This window comes from Acartia tonsa, chromosome 11 (assembly GCF_053477335.1).
Source record: "Acartia tonsa isolate MP-2025a chromosome 11, ASM5347733v1, whole genome shotgun sequence".
Lineage (NCBI taxonomy): Eukaryota > Metazoa > Arthropoda > Copepoda > Calanoida > Acartiidae > Acartia > Acartia tonsa.
In genome coordinates, this window is record NC_137270.1 from 2,994,436 (window position 1) to 3,013,460 (window position 19,025).

Below are 19,025 nucleotides of genomic sequence, written 5' to 3' on the forward strand. Positions count from 1 at the left end.
TAAAGTTAAACTTGTTCAGAAAAAATGTTCTTCTAGCTTCAATAATAAGAAAATTATAGCCATTTAAAATTTTAAAAAGCAGAGATTTTTGGTGTAAAGTATAAAAAATTATAGAACCGGATATCCGGCCGGATATTGAAAATGGCCGGATATCCGGCCACACCGGATATCCGGCCCAACCCTACTAAAAATCTTCTTAGGACCTATGAGAAGCTGCATTGTAAAGGTGAAATATATGATCGGTTCAGAGGTTAGCTATATCCTTCAGCACAGACAGACAGGCACACACACATCGTGTTACTTTTAAATAAGGAATTACAGGGTGCGCCACATAAATCCGGACTTTTTCTTATTTTTAAAAAAATTAACATAAAATTGTCAATTTTAAAGATTTTATTGAATTTTAAAAACTGGGAAGCCAACTAGGTATATGACTATTAGATTATTCAATAAAATCGCCACCAGCCTCAATCACCGCCTCTAACCGCCCCCTGAACCGCCCCCAGACCCTGGTCACCATGTCCCTGACCAAGCTGGCGAAGTTCTCCTTCATAGTGACAATGAGGGAGGTCTTTGTGGTATGGGCGCGTCTATTGGTTCGTGCTTTAATGGCGCTCCAGGCCCAAAAGTCAATTGGATGAAGATCGGGGCTGCTGGGAGGCCATATCTCCTTAGGGACGTGAGTAACTGCAGGATCCAAATTCACCCATCTTTCAAGATTCCCTTCGACACGGCGGCTCTCATTTGGGCCACAATTAAGCTAGAACAACGTTTAATACCTTTTTGGAAATGGCATGAAGAATAAGCTAGGGTTATCATCGCAACACATAGTCTAAAACAAGTTTTAAGGTTACAAATGGGCCCATGTAGTCGAGAACCGAGAAATTTTCACGAATTTTCACGATTTTTGACGTTTTTGACACCTCAAAATCTTCCACGTTTCACTTTAATGGAGTACTACGGCCAAGCCATTTCAGATAGAGAGCTCTAGTCTTTTCTAGTGTCTTACTTATGTATCTAACAGTATCCCCAGCAAGTTGTATAACTCTACCTCACCTACAGATGGGCTGAGGTCACATTTAGTAGGCCCTAGTCGAGAATCCAGGGTTGAACATAAGCGCTGCCAGCTCGGAGAGTACGTCCTCCATCGTCCAAAAATTTTCATGGGCAAAAAGGTAATTACTCATGCTTTTTATAGTGTGGTCAAACGTCATGATTGGTCAAGTAGTTTTGGTGCTATGGCCGTTTGAAAAAAGTCCGGATTTATGTGGCGCACCCTGTATATCTGTAATCTTAATTTATTTAACGATATTATTCTTAAATTTCTAGGAAGCTGAACGCGTTAAGTTGATTTTATCTGCCAACACTGATTGTTATGCACAGGTACTGCTTTGCTTTTCTGACATAAAAGATTATTTTGCTATCATTTGACCCTCTAAGTAGTGTTGTGGTGGTTAGATTTATTGATTATCAAAATGTTATTTTAATCATGGTTATAAATTAAAATTAGAAATAGGTTATATCAAAAAAGCGAAATAAATCTAAAATAAAATTTAGGGGGCAGATAAAAAGGTCGTCAAATCTACTAAGTGTTGCCCCCCAACGACTGCTGAAAATCACGTATAGATTTTGCGATTTTTTTCCGAATTAATTTCGTTGTTTGTATGAGCTGATAAAAATTAAAGGATTAGTTCCATGAACTGCATTTGACGAGTTTGATTGCAATCATCAGTTAAAAGAAAACCATCTAACATTATTTTTTATTACAATAAGTAGCAATCAATCAGGGACCACCAAAATAGTCATCATGCTGTTTTTGTGAAAACAGGACAGCCATGTAAGTTGCATATATTGAAAAATATGATTCTCAAGTCTTGATATTTTTAAAACTACCTATAGTTTTTAAATTGGTAGAAAATTTAGATTCTTTTTAATATAGGTATGTCCGATAGATGTAGTTTAAACTAATGAACATAAAAAATAGGTATGAAGTTCATTAAATTCAAGTAAATGCATTTCGTGCAATTATCCCTTTGATGATTTTTAGATAAACAATATTTTAGGTTGAGAATGTGATGGAAGATATTGACTTTAAGACTCCTATGTCTAGAGATAAGTTGGAGGAGATTATGGCTGATACATGGGACAGGTAAGAACAAATTTTTTTATCACATAGTATTAAAGACAGCTTTCTGTAGATATTGAATGACTTTTCAGTATGGCTGAGATCTCGTTTAAATCCGGTGGATATCAATCGGTTTCAAAGCTATAATAGAATAATAATTCTAGTAACGTTGCTTCTGTACATTTTCTCTTATTTGTTTGTAAACAAATAAGAACAAGATTCACAGTTTAATCAGCTTAAGTTTTAAAGGTTTAAAAAGATTTATGAAAATAACGAAAACAAGTTTTTTTTAGTGAATTTGTCTATAAAGACTATTGGAATGGAAACAGATTCTTTTTTATTCTATCGTGTCTGGTCGTAAGGATCTATTATTATTTGGATCTTTCATTAGATTATCATGTCCTTGTTTATTATTGGCTTAACAACTTTGGGGACTTTTATTGAATTATAATATATTGGTTCATTAAGTTTAGTGTCGAAACGTTTCAACCACAAACTTTAATCTACAGAAGGGGTAATCTTATGAATCCTCAATTTATCGGCCATTGTCTCATCCCTTTAGATCCCTGATTACCAACACTTGATATTGACAGACAATATTTGTTGTAGAGTAACCGTACCTGTCCAGAACGCACTGGAGGCTGCTGGCATGTCCATGTCTGCTATTGATCAAGTCATCCTTGTTGGCGGAGGCAGCAGGGTACCCAAGGTAAATTAGTTTATGGCGGTTTCCCTCATATTGCATCTGAACCTCTAACGAACTTATTTTTGTAAAAGTCCAGGGAAAAAGGAATGATATTTTGACAAACAATTCTAAAGGAAAATTTCCCCACAACCCCCTTCCCCTTTTCCTCCCCTTCTTACCCACCCCTCTTCAGTTATATGAAAAAAAAACAAGATATACCCCCAGCTAACTTCCAGAGGTTTCGTGATTTTTTGTAGAATTGATTGTTACAATAACTAGCCCAATTTCTTCCCTCTCTGAGTGAAAATTTCTTCCCTTCCTACCCATTTTTCTTTAGTTACACCAAAAAACAAGTTTTACTGGTGTACAACAAAAATATTTAATTTTCGCCCATTTCAAATGAAATTTTTATTTCTATCTTTAAATTTTAATGTTATAATTATTTACGGTTTTAGGTACAAGAGCTGTTGACCCAATTCATCAATGCCGACTTGGGCAAGAATTTGAACACCGACGAATCCGCAGCTATGGGAGCCGTTTACAAAGCGGCTGATCTTAGCAGCGGCTTTAAGGTGTTAATTTATTGGACAGCTTATAAGTCCCAAATTTTTATATAAAAAAACTATTACCTATTGACGGTGAAATTTAAATCCTGATTGGTTGATACAAACTAGCAGTGTCTAAACTTTTCCACCAATATTTTATAATCTGCAGTAGGGGTAATTTTGTTAGCATTTAGGAATTTAAATCAATTTGTCCTCCCTCCATTGAATGATTAATCACTGTCAAGTTTTAAGTTTTAATTTGGGATTGTAGTTTGTTTGTGTTAAAAAGGTTTTTTCTCCATGCAGTCCTCGCGTTATGCAATGAGGGGATCTGTAATATATTTCTTTCTCGTTTTCATTCGAATCCGGTGGATAGGAACCGGTTCTCATCCATAAGAAAAAACTATGTCTAGCATCGTATTATAAACGGCTTTCTACGAATATAAAAATGTACAATCATAAGATTTAAACCAGTTTTTTTAGCCCGCGCCTTCGGCACTCCTGGGCTAAAAAACTGGTTTTAATCTTATAATTGTACATTCTATATCCGCGGAAAGCCGTTTATAATACGATGCGAGAAATAACTATTCTTTACAATTCAGAATATAAAACGCCTCAGCAAAAGTGGCAGATATAGTCTAAAACCTTACTAGTTCCTGTTATTAATAGGAAAGAAAGTGACATGAAAATAGAGTAAAACCATCCGACCCCCATGTTAAGATTCATTAAATGCAATTCAGTAGTTATTGAAATCTTAAGATTCAGACCAAAAAAACGTTATTACTTTATTTAATAGGATTATAATTTATAATTTTATTGATTTACAGGTAAAGAAGTTTATCACCAAAGAGGCCGTCCTGCTACCCATCGATGTCAACTTTGAGCGCGCCCTGGACCCTAGCGAGGAACCCGCAGGGGATGGGGCGGGCACCAAGAAGGTGAGGAGGACGCTCTTCTCCAAGATGAATCCGTTCCCACAGAAGAAGATTATGACCTTTAATAAGCATGTCCAGGATTTCAAGTAAGATTAACAATGATTTTTCCTTAATCCTTATAATAAAGTATCAGGATGTGTGTTTGTCTGTACTGAAGGATCTCGCTAATCGCTGAACCGAGAAATCACAAAATTTCTTTTTTACGTTTCTCGATTTTACAAAGAGTTCAACGCAACACAGACATATTTTTAATATAAAAAAATATTAAAGTGCCACTAGAGGCCTCTAGTCAGCATAGCCGCTGTCACACAATATAGCGTATAACGCTCTATCTAAATGTAGAATTAAAGTTACATCCAATGGTTACATCTGTATAAAAACAAATTTTCAAACTCCTCGGGATTTTAAGGGCTTGGCAGCAGCCGCGTAAAATCTACACCCGTAGCGTTTAGGTACTTCAATTTATTTTTCGGAAGAGGGATTGCCATATATTCGTCAGTTTTAGACTTCTAGTTGATTTTAAAAATGGTTTTATTATATGCCTCGCTCTACCAATGATGTTATAATCGAATTGTACACAAGAATGTACTTGTTTAAAATGCATCAACATTGCAATAGTTAGGTTGAGATATTTGAATATAAAGTTTACATTTATATATAGTCCTTATATTAACCAGCTTCCAAGGGTGGTTGTAATGAAAATTTGACCCTAATAAGGGGGGGGGGGAGGAGGGTGAATTAAAAATATGTATTTGTTGGGGAAAATGTAAAAATTAAGAGAACATTAATGAAGGCATTTTTTCCCTTTTTTCCCCCTATTTGGTGAAAGAAAAACTAAAAGAATATGGGGATAATATGAATAAATTAAAGAGTTCTGAAAATATTTTTCAATTTTATTTTTATTCCCTTGAAATAAAAGATGGGGGGAAAATAAAAAAAATCCAGCACGGGAAAAAAATTAATCTTGTGCAGAAACTACAACCCCTGCCAGCTTTCAAAGACAGAATACTACAAGTAAAAACCTTTCAAATCTTTCCTAGCCTTATCACTAAGTCCCTGCAGAAAAATAATATTGTAAAATGGCCGTCCAATGAAAACAACGAATTTACCTATCAAAATATCTACATATTAAGGTTCTATGTAAACTACAACGACCTGGATTATCTCGGAGCCAGCGAAGTGTCCAGACTTGGATCTCCCAACATCACCAGCGTCCTGGTGAAGGGTGTGGCCGATGCCCTGCAGAATAATGCCAAGGAAAATATTGAAACCAAGGTATGAGTGTTCATGAATACTGAAGGATCAGTGTATATTTACTAATTACAAAGTAACAGGGTGTCTTTTTGTCTATTTTAAGATTTTATTGGATTAACAAGAAATAAGGAATTAGTTTATTTAACGGTGAAATTAATATTACACTCAACATTTGCCCTAGAAACTAAAGTTTATCTCACATATTTCTAACATAAATGTTAAACATAAAAATTAAATTAATATAATAGAACAAACTTCCTATCGCTTTTTAAAAGAAAATATATTTTAAAAATTTTGAGGGTTTCTTTATAGGGGCGAATTCTCTTTGGAGGGAGAATGAAATTTTTATGAATCTGCGCAGGACCTATGAAAAGGTTAACTGTAAATGAGAACCATATCAGTTTAGCGGTTAGAGAGATCCTTCGTTACAAACAGACAGAAATACACAGACAATAATACCCACAGACAAACTCGCAACAATTTAGTTACTTTTATCCTTATAATAAAGTAATAGGATGTTTGTCTGTTTGTCTGTCTGTCTGTCTGTACCGAAGGATCTCACTAACCGCTGAATTAATCGGGCTCTCCTTAACAGGGTAGCTTCTCATAGGTCCCGGGAAGGTTTATAATTATTTTGGGGGAGGGTACCACCACCCTCCCATGAAAAATCATGAAAAATCAAAATTTTTTAAAAATATTTGAGAGACTTGAACAAAAAAAATATTTAAAGTGGCACTAGAGGCCTCTAGGGGCGTAGCCGCTAGTATAAGAATAATGGGGTATACTCCCTTTCGTGGCAACGCCTCTTAAGGGGCGTTTCGTCGTATTTTCAATGTAGCTTTTCCCCTATTTCTAGCCCCTGCGGGGCCAATTGCATAACCCTGTGGGGCAATCACCTAACCTTACTTCACCTAAATTAACATATCAAAGCTAATTTGAAAATACGACGAAACGCCCTTTAAGAGGCGAACAGGGACTATACCCGAATAATGTTTTATTCAGGGGGTGAAGGCCCACTTCAGCCTGGACGACAGTGGTATTCTATCCCTGACCTCTGTGGAGTCAGTTTTTGAGAAGACCATCTCAGTTGAAGAACAGGGATTTATCCTTTTCTTATTTTGCGCATTTTTTTACATATTTATTAAAAATTACCTAAGGAATAGTCATTTATTGCACTGCATTATAGACAGCCTTCGGACCCTCGGGTCTAGCAAAACTGGTTTAAATCTATAATACGTGGAGCATTGTCTAAAATACGATGCTTTACATAATTTTTTACATATAGCTGAGAACTTGTTCTAATCCAGCGGACATTAATCAGTTTCGAAGCGTTACTGGAATTAAAATAAAATCGGTTAAAACACTTTTAGTTATCCTTTACACATAGCCATTGTTAAGGAAATCTTTCTGCATCACTTACGATATTAATCATACAATCAACATCTTGCAGTTGGCTATAAAATACATAACTTATCACTCAGTTGCTTATGCACTGTGACGTTAGAGGTTCGAAAACAAGCAATATAATCCGTTCCCGCATTTAAAAAAAAAAGGATGAATGACCTCCAGGAGAAGCTGGAGGCTGAAGAGGAATCCAAGGAGGGTGACAAGGATGATACCTGGGCCAAGTTGGGGGACACCATCTCATCATTCTTCAACCCTGATGAGGAGGTAAGAATTTGCAGCGGAGCTGCACTTTATGACCGTCTATATTTGTTGTATGGTTGGGTTTTCAAAGGGATAGTTGCACGAAATGCATTTAAGAACTGCATATTTTTTCCTCTTCAATGGTTTAAACTATATATATATTTGGACGAATTTCAATTTTCCACACGTAGTTTTAAAAATATCAAGACTTAAAAATCCTATTCTTGAGATATATCACTTTTGATAGTACTAGAGGCCTCTAGGGGCACTTGAGGAGGGGAGAGTCGAATTTTATAACCCAATTTCTTATATAGATTTTAAAAGAAAAATTTTTTTCTTGGAGGGGGTGCCCACCCCCCTTATTTTTAATTTAAGTTAAAAAAATTTTAAATTTTTTTTTTGGAGGGGGGTTTAAAAATAAATAAAATAAAAAATTTGGAGGGGTATTTTTCATTTTTTGGGGAGGTTGGGTGTGTCCTACCCCCCCCCAAAAAAATAGTTATAAACCTTCCCGGGACCTATGAGAAGCTACCCTGTTAAGGAGAACCCGATCGTTTCAGCGGTTAGCAAGATCCTTCGGTACAAACAAACACACAGACACACACACAAACATCCTGTTACTTTAGTATAAGGATATCGGTTCGAATGATTTTCAATTTTATTGCATGGATACCTAACGTATTGATGAAAATAAAAATGAAATTTTTTATCAAAAGTTACTTTCTTTAGTACTTCCCATTCCATTCCAGTACTTCACTCCTATTGTTTGTTTTTGGTCATTGAAAATTTTGTTCAGGAAGAATCCAAGGATGGGGAAAAGGCTGATGGAGCTGACAAGAAAAAGGATGATAAGAAGAAAAAAGATGCCAAAAAAGACGCTGCCGACAAAAAGAAAGACAAGAAAAAGGAGCCCAAGAAGCCCAAGATTGAAACCCTGAAGGAAGACCTTGGCATGGAAATCGTCAGGGAGGACCTACCTGCCCTGACCAGTGAGCTCCTGGAGGCCGCCCGTGCCAAGCTGGATGTCCTGGATCAGGCTGATAGGGACAGGGAGGCCAGAGAGACAGCTTTGAATGAGCTGCAGGCTCTCAATTTTGATCTCATGGACAAGATTTATCAGGTAGGATTTATTACTTTTTTATTAACACTGGATTGTTCTCATTAGTAGCAAAGCTACTCTTTAATTCACTTGCATGTCCGTCCGTCCGTCAATCAATAAGTAACGCTATTTGTTAGGAAATGTGATTTTCTTACCTCCTTTTAACTAGCTTTATTGAAGCTAAGTTATGCCAAAAGTTTATAACAAACTATGTCGTCTTCAACGCTATGGAGAAAAATATGATTTTCTCGGTTGATATTTTTGTGATTGTGAAGATTCCCCTAACCTTTCAAGAATTATTTTGGTCTGTAAATGCTCCGGGTGACATGTATAATTTCTATGGGGAAAGTGTTAGTTTGTTATACAGCTGTTATTAGAGTTAGAAAGCTGAAATTTAGTAAATCTTAAATCATGTTCATTTACTTTGTTATTACCTTTTAAGTAATTATTCTTGTTTTTAAGCAAAAAATATTAAAACAGACATCCCATGGTTCAGGTAAAGCGGTGTTTACCCTCCTCAAACTTTGAAACCCCTTAGTTTATCCCTACTCGAAATAATAGTTATTTCTCGCATCGTATTATAAACAGCTTTCCACGGATATAAGATATACAGTTATAAGATTAAAACCAGTTTTTTAGCCCCTGGATGCCGAAGACAATGGCTAGAAAAATTGGTTTTAATCTTATGATTGCACATTATATATTGGTAGAAAACTGGATATAATATGATAATATTGATGAGAACCGGTTATAATCCACTGGTTTCGAATGAATACGAGAAAAAGTCCCTGTAATTAAACTTTCTTCATGAAGCTCTCACTTTCTAGGAAGAATACGAGGTTGCCAGTACTGAGGAGGAGAGACAGAAAATCCAGGAGGCGTGTAGCACAATTTCTGAATGGTTGGACGACGAGGCCGGACCATTCACACCTATAGAGGAGCTGAACTCCAGGTAGAGTAGAAACCTCTCTCATCCCCTCTTATTTTTAAATACATATTGTATGTAGGATAATGAGGGTAGTTTTTATTTATTACTTTAGGTTAGGTATTGTTATATTCTGGTAGCCCCGCATGGTTACATGCCCTGCAGGGGTTAAGATATTATATTTTTTTAAACTGCCCCCCCCCCCTCTTAATATGCTCACTGTGTACTTTGAGAGAAAGCACATTTCAACCACACCATGCTAGACTTGTTTTTTCATCATGGTTTGGATTAGAAATTCTTATTTTCTAGGAGACGGAGGTGTAAATTAGTTTTAAATCTCTATTCATGACTTTATTTTTATTAAGAACAAAGCAGTTGAAAGACCTGACCTCAGCCCTGTTTGCCCGTGTGAGGGAGCACAAAGCCAGACCCGAGGCCCTGGAGGCTCTGGATAAATCTCTGGAGAATGCCAAGGACTTCCTCGCCAAGTCACGCAACCTCACCGGAGATGATGGATTTTTCAAGGTAGAATAGTTATTTTTCGCATTGTAATATAGACATCGTTTCGCGGATATTAAAATGAAAAATTGCCGAAAAACGCAAATATTAAATCATAGTGTCTAAAACTCACTATTTATCAATATTCTAAAGGTGCGTAGCTAGTAAGCTCCTAGATCCTTATAATATTAGTAATGGTGGTATATAATCTGTTTTTATCAAAAGATCTCTCTTATTATTTTGGGGTAACGTTCCCCCATCCCTTCTAGGAGAAATCTCCCACAGAAAACAAATACCTTAAAAGGATTTGAAAGTGTCGCTAGAGGCCTCTAGAGACGTGATGCTAGGTTTGTTTTTGCATTTTCGTAAAGTTTAAACTTTTTGCTTTTTAAGGAGAAAGAACTAGATGTATTTGAGAAGAAGTTGAAAGATGTGGAGACATGGAAGGAGACCAAGACAAAGGAGCAGGAAGCTCTCCCCTTGTCAGAAATGCCCAAACTCACCGTCAGCCTTATCCACACCAAAATTGGAGATTTGGAGGGAGAGGTGAGTAAATCTTAAAGCTTTATATTTGGATTTTTAGACTAAATATTTTTTGTCTAAACATACAAAATGTTTGTATTAGGAAGTATGCAAACTTTGGGAGTCGTAGGTCAACTTGGAGGGAGTGGTGCCCCCTAGAGTATTCCATTAGTAGTAAATCGCTATGAAAAATTTGACTGCAGCCAGCGGGTTAGGAAGATTTTGTTCATATCCTTTTTTTTTTGGTCGAATTGAAACATTGATATTGATATGAGAACCATGTCATACAGTATTCTACTCTATGAAATAAGGATTATAATTACAAAAATTTAATTTTTAACTATGGGAAATAGTACACAAACCTCTTATACTACCTGATTTTTAAAATAAAATGTTGATTATTGATTTTTATTCATTTTAGATGAAATACCTGGTTTCCAAAGCAAAAATGGCCAAGGCCGAAAAAGACCGCGAAAAGCGCAAAAAGGAGGCGGAGGAGAAGAAGGCCAGAGAGGAGGAGGAAAAGAAGAGAAAGAAGGAGGAGAAAGAGGCGAAGAAGGCTGCCGAGGGGGAGGAGGCTAAAGAGGGAGAAGAGAAGGAGGGGGGAGAAGACACAGAAGGTAAATGTCGTCATTGCACTACTTCCTAGGATGGAAATCATAGTCTTGGAAAATTTGCTATTTTTTTAAAGTGTGTTGTGAATTTTTATTACTCTTTTAGGAATGATTTAATTTACAAAAGCTTCTAATGGTAGATTTTAACACATATAAAGGTTGGAGTTATCAAGTTTTTTTTGTGTTTGACCCTTTTCTCATTTTACAAAGGGTGATCGCACAAAGACACATAAGAAAAGGGATAAAATTAAGTTGGAGGCAGGTTGTGCTAAAATGAACTTAAAAACAAAAAATTTTGTCTATAGTTCTAGGCAAGGAATACATATATTTAGTTAATGTTATCGTTCTTCTACTGTTTTTAGGCCTTAAAACTCACACTTTTACGAAAATTTACCACAACCTACCTCCCCCTTTATTGTCTTTTGTCCATTGTCTGATTTTTTTTATCACGCAAAAGAAACTCTTGTAATTTCACACAACTTTTTTTCATACACTGACATTTGTGGATTTCTTCTTTGTTTTTCTGAAGTTTACTGTTAAGATTTTAATCTTCTTTGCTAATGTTACGTTACAAGTTAAAAGCAATTATTAGGGTTCAAATTATACTTCTTCCCCCCAAATGATTGAATACTAGTTTCTGTTCATAAAAATCTTTAAATCAAACTCCATTATTTATATCACTCTTGTTTTTCTTCTTGGGAAGTCTAAAATTCTTTGAGAGATAGAGGGGGTTATGAAATGTAAATAAACCTTTTACTCTTACTTTATAAACTTGCTTTTCTTTTTGTTAGTTTGAAATTTAAAGGTTAGGGTTAGATCCTAAAAATAAATCACAGCGAACATTTTAATCTACTCAAGTATTAACCTTGTTTAGCTGAGCTAGGGTAAGATTAAATTATCGTCCATTGTCCTAGTATTAACTCTGTACTCTTAAAATTAAAATTTCTGGTATGGTTTCCTATTTGGCCGTCCATATGTTAGATTCCGAAGACCAGATAGAGAATGATGAGGAATTAATAGAAATTGTACCTGACCTTGTCTGGTACATAGTGCGTCCTGGCAGGCAGGGTGCTGAACCTGCGTCCGCGCCAGAAAACCTGCGCCTGCCCGTCCACACTCCCGCCAACCCGCCAGAGCCATCTCTGCGGGAGACGCTTGTCATTGTTGCGCTAATTCATCTGCTTTTCGAGATGATTAGATGACGTTAGATTTTTATTAAGGTATTAAATTAGAGGGTCATTTTAAAAATATTCTTAATTAATCGTTATTAACCTATAATTAAACTTAAATTGATTAAGAATTGTCATAGATCTTTTCCATTCCCCCTTATGCTTATTGAAAGTGTTTCAATTTACCTAATTTAAGTAGTTCATTGGTCATACTTTTCATAAGGGATTGCCAAATAGGAAAGCTACAATAGCTGATAAATTGATGTATATCCCCAATGTTAATACACAAAAATTACCACTTCAACTTTTGACCAACTAAACAAAATCCAGTAAAAGTCCCTAAAGTTGTTGAGTTAACAAATAAGAAAATAGTTATTATACAACTTGGAGACTAGTGTAATAAACTGCCCGTTCATTGTCCCCTCTATTTCTGGGTTTTGTTTTATGTTTGTAAATTATTTACCAGTTAGCAGTTCTTTTACCAGTTAGCAGTTCTTTTTGCCCAGTTGTATAAACATTCCTTGTTTTACTACGTATGTTAATCATAACTCTATCTACAGAAAATGATATGATCTTTTTATTTCAGATAACTCACATCCTACAGTTGAAAAACCATCCGACTCACAAGAACAACAATCTGAAGATTCCGTAGACCAATCCGAAAAACAAGATGGCGCCGACGCCGCTGATAGCGACACTGGCGCCACAGACACACCTAGCGGCGAAGAGGCGGAACTACCAGTCGAGGAAACTTCAGAGAGTTCCTCCAGTGATGAAAATAAGAAAATAGAGCTGTGATAAGTTAGAATAATTATAAAATTAGTTGTTAATTTTTTATCTATTACATATTTTGCTTCAAATGAATAAACAGGACTATAATTATTGAACTTTTAAAATAATGAAGTAAAATCATGCTTAAAATACAGTCTAATGAAATAAAAAAAAATCGGTGAAGTCAACCAAATAAGCCAATTTACACAATCTCATTTGTAAGATGTCAGTGTTTCTGACCTATAAGGGACAAATAAATTGAATATTTTAATAATTATTTATCGCATCGTATTATAAACAGCTTTCCGCGGATGTAAAATGTACTATCATAAGATTAAAACCAGTTTTTCTATCCCCCGAGATGCCGAAGGCACGGGCTAAAAATACTGGTTTTAATCTTATGATTGTAGATTTTTATATTCGTAGAAAACTGGATATAATACGATGCAAGACATATTTTTTTTCGTATGGATGAGAACCGGTTCTAATCCGCCGGTTTCGAATGAGTACGAGAAAACATATTAATTCATCTATGTTTGTGAGACAAAATGATATATGTACCAGCAGCTTTAAAATAAAGTTTAGACGTTCAAAAACTACTCAAGCAAAAAAGGAAGTATTATTCACATGATATGATATTATTTTTTTTCGGAACATCTTACTAATAACCTAAAGATGAAAATATGAATAAAGAAAACTGGATAAAAAAAAACATTGTTATTACATCTTATGCATTTTTTTCATTGTTTTTTATGATTTAATTAGGTTTGTTCAATAAATTGTGTTGATCTCTTAATATTTTTACGAAAAATTAAATGTTAAGAAATAGAAAAATGTAATGTTTTAATGTGATCTGTGGTGTAATAGTCAAATTGTTTTAAAACTTGCACAATTTCCTCAATCAGAAATAAATTTGTTTTGTCCCTTGACCTCAAAAATTTTTTTTGTTTACCTAAATATGTACTAGGACAAACGCAGGAGTCCCAAACATAGGCGTCCATGGGGGGGGGGGTAATGGGCCATTTGGCACCCCCAAACGATTTTGGGGGTGCCGTAGGCACCCCCAAAATTTTTTGAACAATACCCCCCCCCAAAAAAAATTACCCCTACCTTGGGGGTGCCGTAGGCACCCCCAACGATTTTTGGGGGGGGTATTTACTGAAAATTTTTTTTTTGGGGGGGGGATCTATGATGTAATTGTAAAGCACTGAAGATTCCATATAATAGATACCCAACTAAATTAAATATTTCATTAAATAATGAAAAAGAATTTCTATAGGCGATTTCTTTTGGGAGGATGTCAGGGTGTCTCAAAACTAGTTATAAAACTTACCAGGACCTATAAGACGCTTCACTTTAAAGTATAATCATATTGGTTCATTGGTTAGTGAGTTAATTATTGTATTTTTATGTTCTAAAGAATGAGATACTACTATATATTTGAATAGTAGTGGCGCCCTTAGCATCTAAGAACTCGTGTTTTCTAAAGGGTAAAAAGGGAGGAGAAAAATAGCCTAAAACCACTCAAAGGATTGACCTATAATAGTGTGGAACCATCATGGGATCTATGTGAAGCTTTCCTAAAAAGGAGAACTCAGTATTAAAAGTAATGAAATCTGAAGCTATAGTCAAATAAAGAGGAATGAGAAAAATTTATAAATCCAAAAACAACGGGCGTGCGGGGGTTATAAAATGTGCCCGCCCCCTTATAAAACCAAAAAATGAAATTTCTTCAAACACAGGCATGTTGATATCAAAATGACCGCATTGAAATGCTGATTACAGATCTGAAAACCATTTTGAAAAATATTGATTCAGTCTGAAATGATTTTCAAATAACCTACAAAAATAAACAATTTTGACTAAATCAGCCTTTTTAGGTACTTAACGAGCTCTTATTCGAACTAGGAGCAATATTTTTCAAAACGGTTTTCAGATTCATAATCAGCATTTCAATGCGGTCATTTTGATATGCAACATGCCTGTGTTTGAAGGAATTTCAATTTTTGGTTTTATAAGGGGGTGGGCACTTTTTATACCCCCCGCGCGCCCGTTGTTTTTGGATTAAAAAACCTGTTTCAAGTTTCACAGGGCTTTACATAGGCCCAGTAACCCTTGCCAATGTGAAAAAATGTGAAATTCCAAAAAAGTTGGAAATCAACAATTAAAAGTATAAGATAATAAGTATGCCCATCATTTAATTATTTCGAGCATTTATTCGATCGTAATGTGTTGGATTTATCTATTTATTTTTGGGTTAGCAATAATCGTTTTTAACATAACATGATACGCTAAAATAATCTTTTGGAAATGCTTTTATGATATGAAATTAATATATTTTTAAGCTTTTCTATAAGTAGAGTAGGTCCATCCGTATGTTCGTCGTTTTGTTGATTTGGGCATGTTAGAATTGTCCTATCGATGTCAAACTGCATGATGATTCCTATAACAGCTAGGTACAATTTACAAAGCATAGCCACTATTATCATTACCAGAATGTCCGTACCTACCTTTTATAAAAACACTTAACTTTTTAAGTACTTTTTTTAATAAAATTATCCGTTTGATCTGATTTTTGGAATTCTGATTCCTAGGACAAAAAGGTATAATGCTATAGGCGAAGCATCTCTATAATAAAGTCCTAAAAATACAAGTATGTCCTTAAACATAGTGCTGTATTTACGCAGTTTTTCAACAAATTTACTTTCAATTTTATGTTGACTTTTATACATTGGTATTCTGATCACTCAGTTCTGACACTCTACAAGTGTTAATGTTAGTTTGTCCTATGGTTTCAGAGCTTAACTTACATGGATGTTGCCATCCTTGTTTAAATAAATATCTATTGGCGAAAACCTTTGCAACAAAGAGACACACACAGAAGAACATCCTATTACTGTATGTAAAAACTAGCTGCTACGCCCCAAGAGGCACTTTAAATGTTTTTTTTGTTTAAGACTCTACGATACCTAGCTATGTTGCTTTAAAGTCTCTTTTCAAGTCACTACGATACCCTGAAATCTATCTTAAAATAAAAATTTTGATTTATTGTGATAACTCTTAGGAGGGTGGTGGTACCCTCCCCCAAAATAGTTATAAAGGTTCCAGGACAAACGCAGGAGTGTTAAAATATAAATTTAATTAAGTATTTCTATACAGATTAGGTTAGGTTAAGATATAAATGTACAAATAAGCCCTTACTTACTACTTTATGTTATAGGATAGTACTTATTAACTTAATAGATTAGGTAGGTGCTTTTTTTACATAATTAAATTACCCCCCCCAAAAATTTTACCCCCGGGGTAAATTAGTTTGGGGGGGGTAATTACCCCCCCCCCAACAGATTTGGGGGGAGTATTTACCCCCCCCCCCCCAACAAACTTTAGGGGGGGAAATTACCCCCCCCAATCAAATTTTACCCCCGGGGTAAAAATTTTGGGGGGGGTAAAATAAAATTTCGGCGCGCTTCGCGCGCCATTTTACCCCCCCCAAACACGAATTACCCCCCCCCCTAAAATTTTTTACCCCCCCCCAAAAAAAAAGCTTGGACGCCCCTGGTCCCAAACGTCGGAGTGGACAAACGCAGGAGTGGACACTTAATCTAACCTAACCTATTTTAATTCACATTTTGGTTTTTTTTTAATGCCTAACCCCTGCGGGGGGCTTATTTGTACATTTATATCTTAACCTAACCTAATCTGTATAGAAATACTTAATTAAATTTATATTTTAACACTCCTGCGTTTGTCCTGGAACCTTTATAACTATTTTGGGGGAGGGTACCACCACCCTCCTAAGAGTTATCACAATAAATCAAAATTTTTATTTTAAGATAGATTTCAGGGTATCGTAGTGACTTGAAAAGAGACTTTAAAGCAACATAGCTAGGTATCGTAGAGTCTTAAACAAAAAAAACATTTAAAGTGCCTCTTGGGGCGTAGCAGCTAGTTTTTACATACAGTAATAGGATGTTCTTCTGTGTGTGTCTCTTTGTTGCAAAGGTTTTCGCCAATAGATATTTATTTAAACAAGGATGGCAACATCCATGTAAGTTAAGCTCTGAAACCATAGGACAAACTAACATTAACACTTGTAGAGTGTCAGAACTGAGTGATCAGAATACCAATGTATAAAAGTCAACATAAAATTGAAAGTAAATTTGTTGAAAAACTGCGTAAATACAGCACTATGTTTAAGGACATACTTGTATTTTTAGGACTTTATTATAGAGATGCTTCGCCTATAGCATTATACCTTTTTTGTCCAAGGAATCAGAATTCCAAAAATCAGATCAAACGGATAATTTTATTTAAAAAGTTAAGTGTTCAAAATGAAGGTACGGACATTCTGATAATGATAATAGTGGCTATGCTTTCTAAATTGTACCTAGCTGTTATAGGAATCATCATGCAAAGTTTGACATCGATAGGACAATTCTAACATGCCCAAATCAACAAAAAGACGAACATACGGACGGACCTACTCTACTTATAGAAAAGCTTAAAAATATATTAATTTCATATCATAAAAGCATTTCCAACAGATTATTTTAGCGTATCATGTCATGTAAAAAACGATTATTTCTTGCTAACCCAAAAATAAATAGATAAATCTTTAATCCTTATATAACAAGTAACAAGATCTGTGCCTGTCTGTCTGTCTGCACAGAAGGATCTTGCTAACTGCTGAAACGATATGGTTCTCCCTTTTTAATATAGATATTCATAGGTTTTTGTAAGGTGTACAACTATTTTAAGGGAGGGAACCACCAACCCAAGAGAAATCACACCTAAGAAAAAAAAATTAACCCCTCCCCCAAAAAATCAAAATATTTGTTTTAAAACTAAATTTAACAAGGATGACAACATCCATAAAAGCGAAGCACTGAAACGGTAGGACAAACGGACATTAACACTTGTATAGTGTCAGAACTGAATAATCTTAATATAAATGTATAAGAGTAAAAGCAAAATTGTAAGTAAATTTGTTGAAAAACTACTTGATTCAGGATAATGTTTATGGACATACTTACATTTTTAGGACTTGATTATAGAGTTGCTTCGCTTATTACATTATACTTTGTTGTCCCAGGAATCAATATACCAAAAATCAGATCAATCGGATGATTAGATCACTTAAAAATTTTTTGTTAAAAAAGTAAAAAAAAACAACATGTTTAAAATGGACGTACGGACATTTTGGTGATGAATATAGAGTTGCTACGCTTTCTAAATCGTACCTAACTACTACAGGAATTACCATGCAAAATTTGAAATCGATAGGACAATTCTAACATGCCTAAATTAACGAAAAAAGCTATCCGTTACGGACCGACCCTAATTATAGAAAAGCTTCACTTTTAAAATTGGGGATAGGTCCCCCCCCGATAAAAAAAAAAAACATCCCATATTAGTTATTTAGAAAAATATAAAAAATGGGGAAGGGGAGTAAAATTCAACCCCCTACCTCTCAAATATGAGATTGTCAGAAAGGTAAGACTATAACAGATTAAGCAATAATGTGGCATCTATCGAAGTTAGTTAGAGAAATAGATAGTTTGTTCAAAACTCGTGATGCGCGCACTAACACACACTAACATGCAGAGACGTACACACTACACACACACACAAAGGCAATCCTCCAAGCTTGGTTGTGTATAAAAATAAATACCTTGGACCTAGTACATGGTGAGAAATAAAAGTACTCTGTACTGATTTTCATAACTTTCTCCCTAACTTGTTCTTAATCTAACATTGAATGTTTTTAATTTTAGAAATAAATATTGTATTGGCACCATTGACATCCAAGGGAAGGGGGGGGGGAGGAGACCTCCCAGACAAACTTTAGGGTAAAAATAACCCCAATTTTTTTTACATTTAACCACCATCCCCCCCCTCCTCCGTGCACTCAACTAAAAACCTTTAAACCCTCAAAAAAAAATGCCGCTTTTTGACATGGTTCAAAGCTCTAAATTGTGAGATTTAATCTCCCCCCCAATAAGGGGGGGTCAAGGGGTTATGTAATTTACCCCATAAGTAAAAAATTTTACATCAGCAATATCGGACCACCCCCCCCCCCCTCCCTTTTACTCTCGCAGTTTGGGACCCCAAAAATACAGAGCTTGGACGTCATTGATTGCTGCTATGGCCTTAAATTTATAGCAAGAATTATTTCAAGGTACTTGGTAAGTTACACCAATTTACCAACCACAAACCCATCCTTAATCAAGAAAAGG

At 35.3% G+C, this 19,025-nt stretch overlaps 1 protein-coding gene across 4 annotated transcripts in view; it reads left to right on the top strand.

Annotated features, from left to right (window-relative positions):
- Positions 1 to 13,718, top strand: part of Grp170 (hypoxia up-regulated Grp170 co-chaperone protein) — a 29,767-nt gene extending 16,049 nt beyond the window's left edge. The window contains exons 11-26 of one of the 4 annotated variants that reach the window (XR_013884387.1): positions 1,330 to 1,383; positions 2,064 to 2,149; positions 2,735 to 2,834; positions 3,266 to 3,382; positions 4,183 to 4,376; positions 5,424 to 5,565; positions 6,547 to 6,639; positions 7,111 to 7,215; positions 7,988 to 8,311; positions 9,118 to 9,242; positions 9,581 to 9,740; positions 10,107 to 10,259; positions 10,657 to 10,855; positions 11,831 to 12,069; positions 12,605 to 13,109; positions 13,216 to 13,718. Coding sequence is in view for 2 of the 4 variants with exons in the window: in XM_080178099.1 (XP_080034225.1) it covers positions 1,330 to 1,383; positions 2,064 to 2,149; positions 2,735 to 2,834; positions 3,266 to 3,382; positions 4,183 to 4,376; positions 5,424 to 5,565; positions 6,547 to 6,639; positions 7,111 to 7,215; positions 7,988 to 8,311; positions 9,118 to 9,242; positions 9,581 to 9,740; positions 10,107 to 10,259; positions 10,657 to 10,855; positions 11,831 to 12,051 (2,073 nt within the window). In the remaining 2 variants the exon portion in view is untranslated. Of the gene's footprint in view, positions 1 to 1,329; positions 1,384 to 2,063; positions 2,150 to 2,734; positions 2,835 to 3,265; positions 3,383 to 4,182; positions 4,377 to 5,423; positions 5,566 to 6,546; positions 6,640 to 7,110; positions 7,216 to 7,987; positions 8,312 to 9,117; positions 9,243 to 9,580; positions 9,741 to 10,106; positions 10,260 to 10,656; positions 10,856 to 11,830; positions 12,070 to 12,604 lie in introns of all 4 variants that reach the window. The other 3 variants (XR_013884388.1, XM_080178099.1, XM_080178100.1) reach the window with 3 other exon arrangements.
- Positions 13,719 to 19,025: the final 5,307 nt, after the last annotated feature.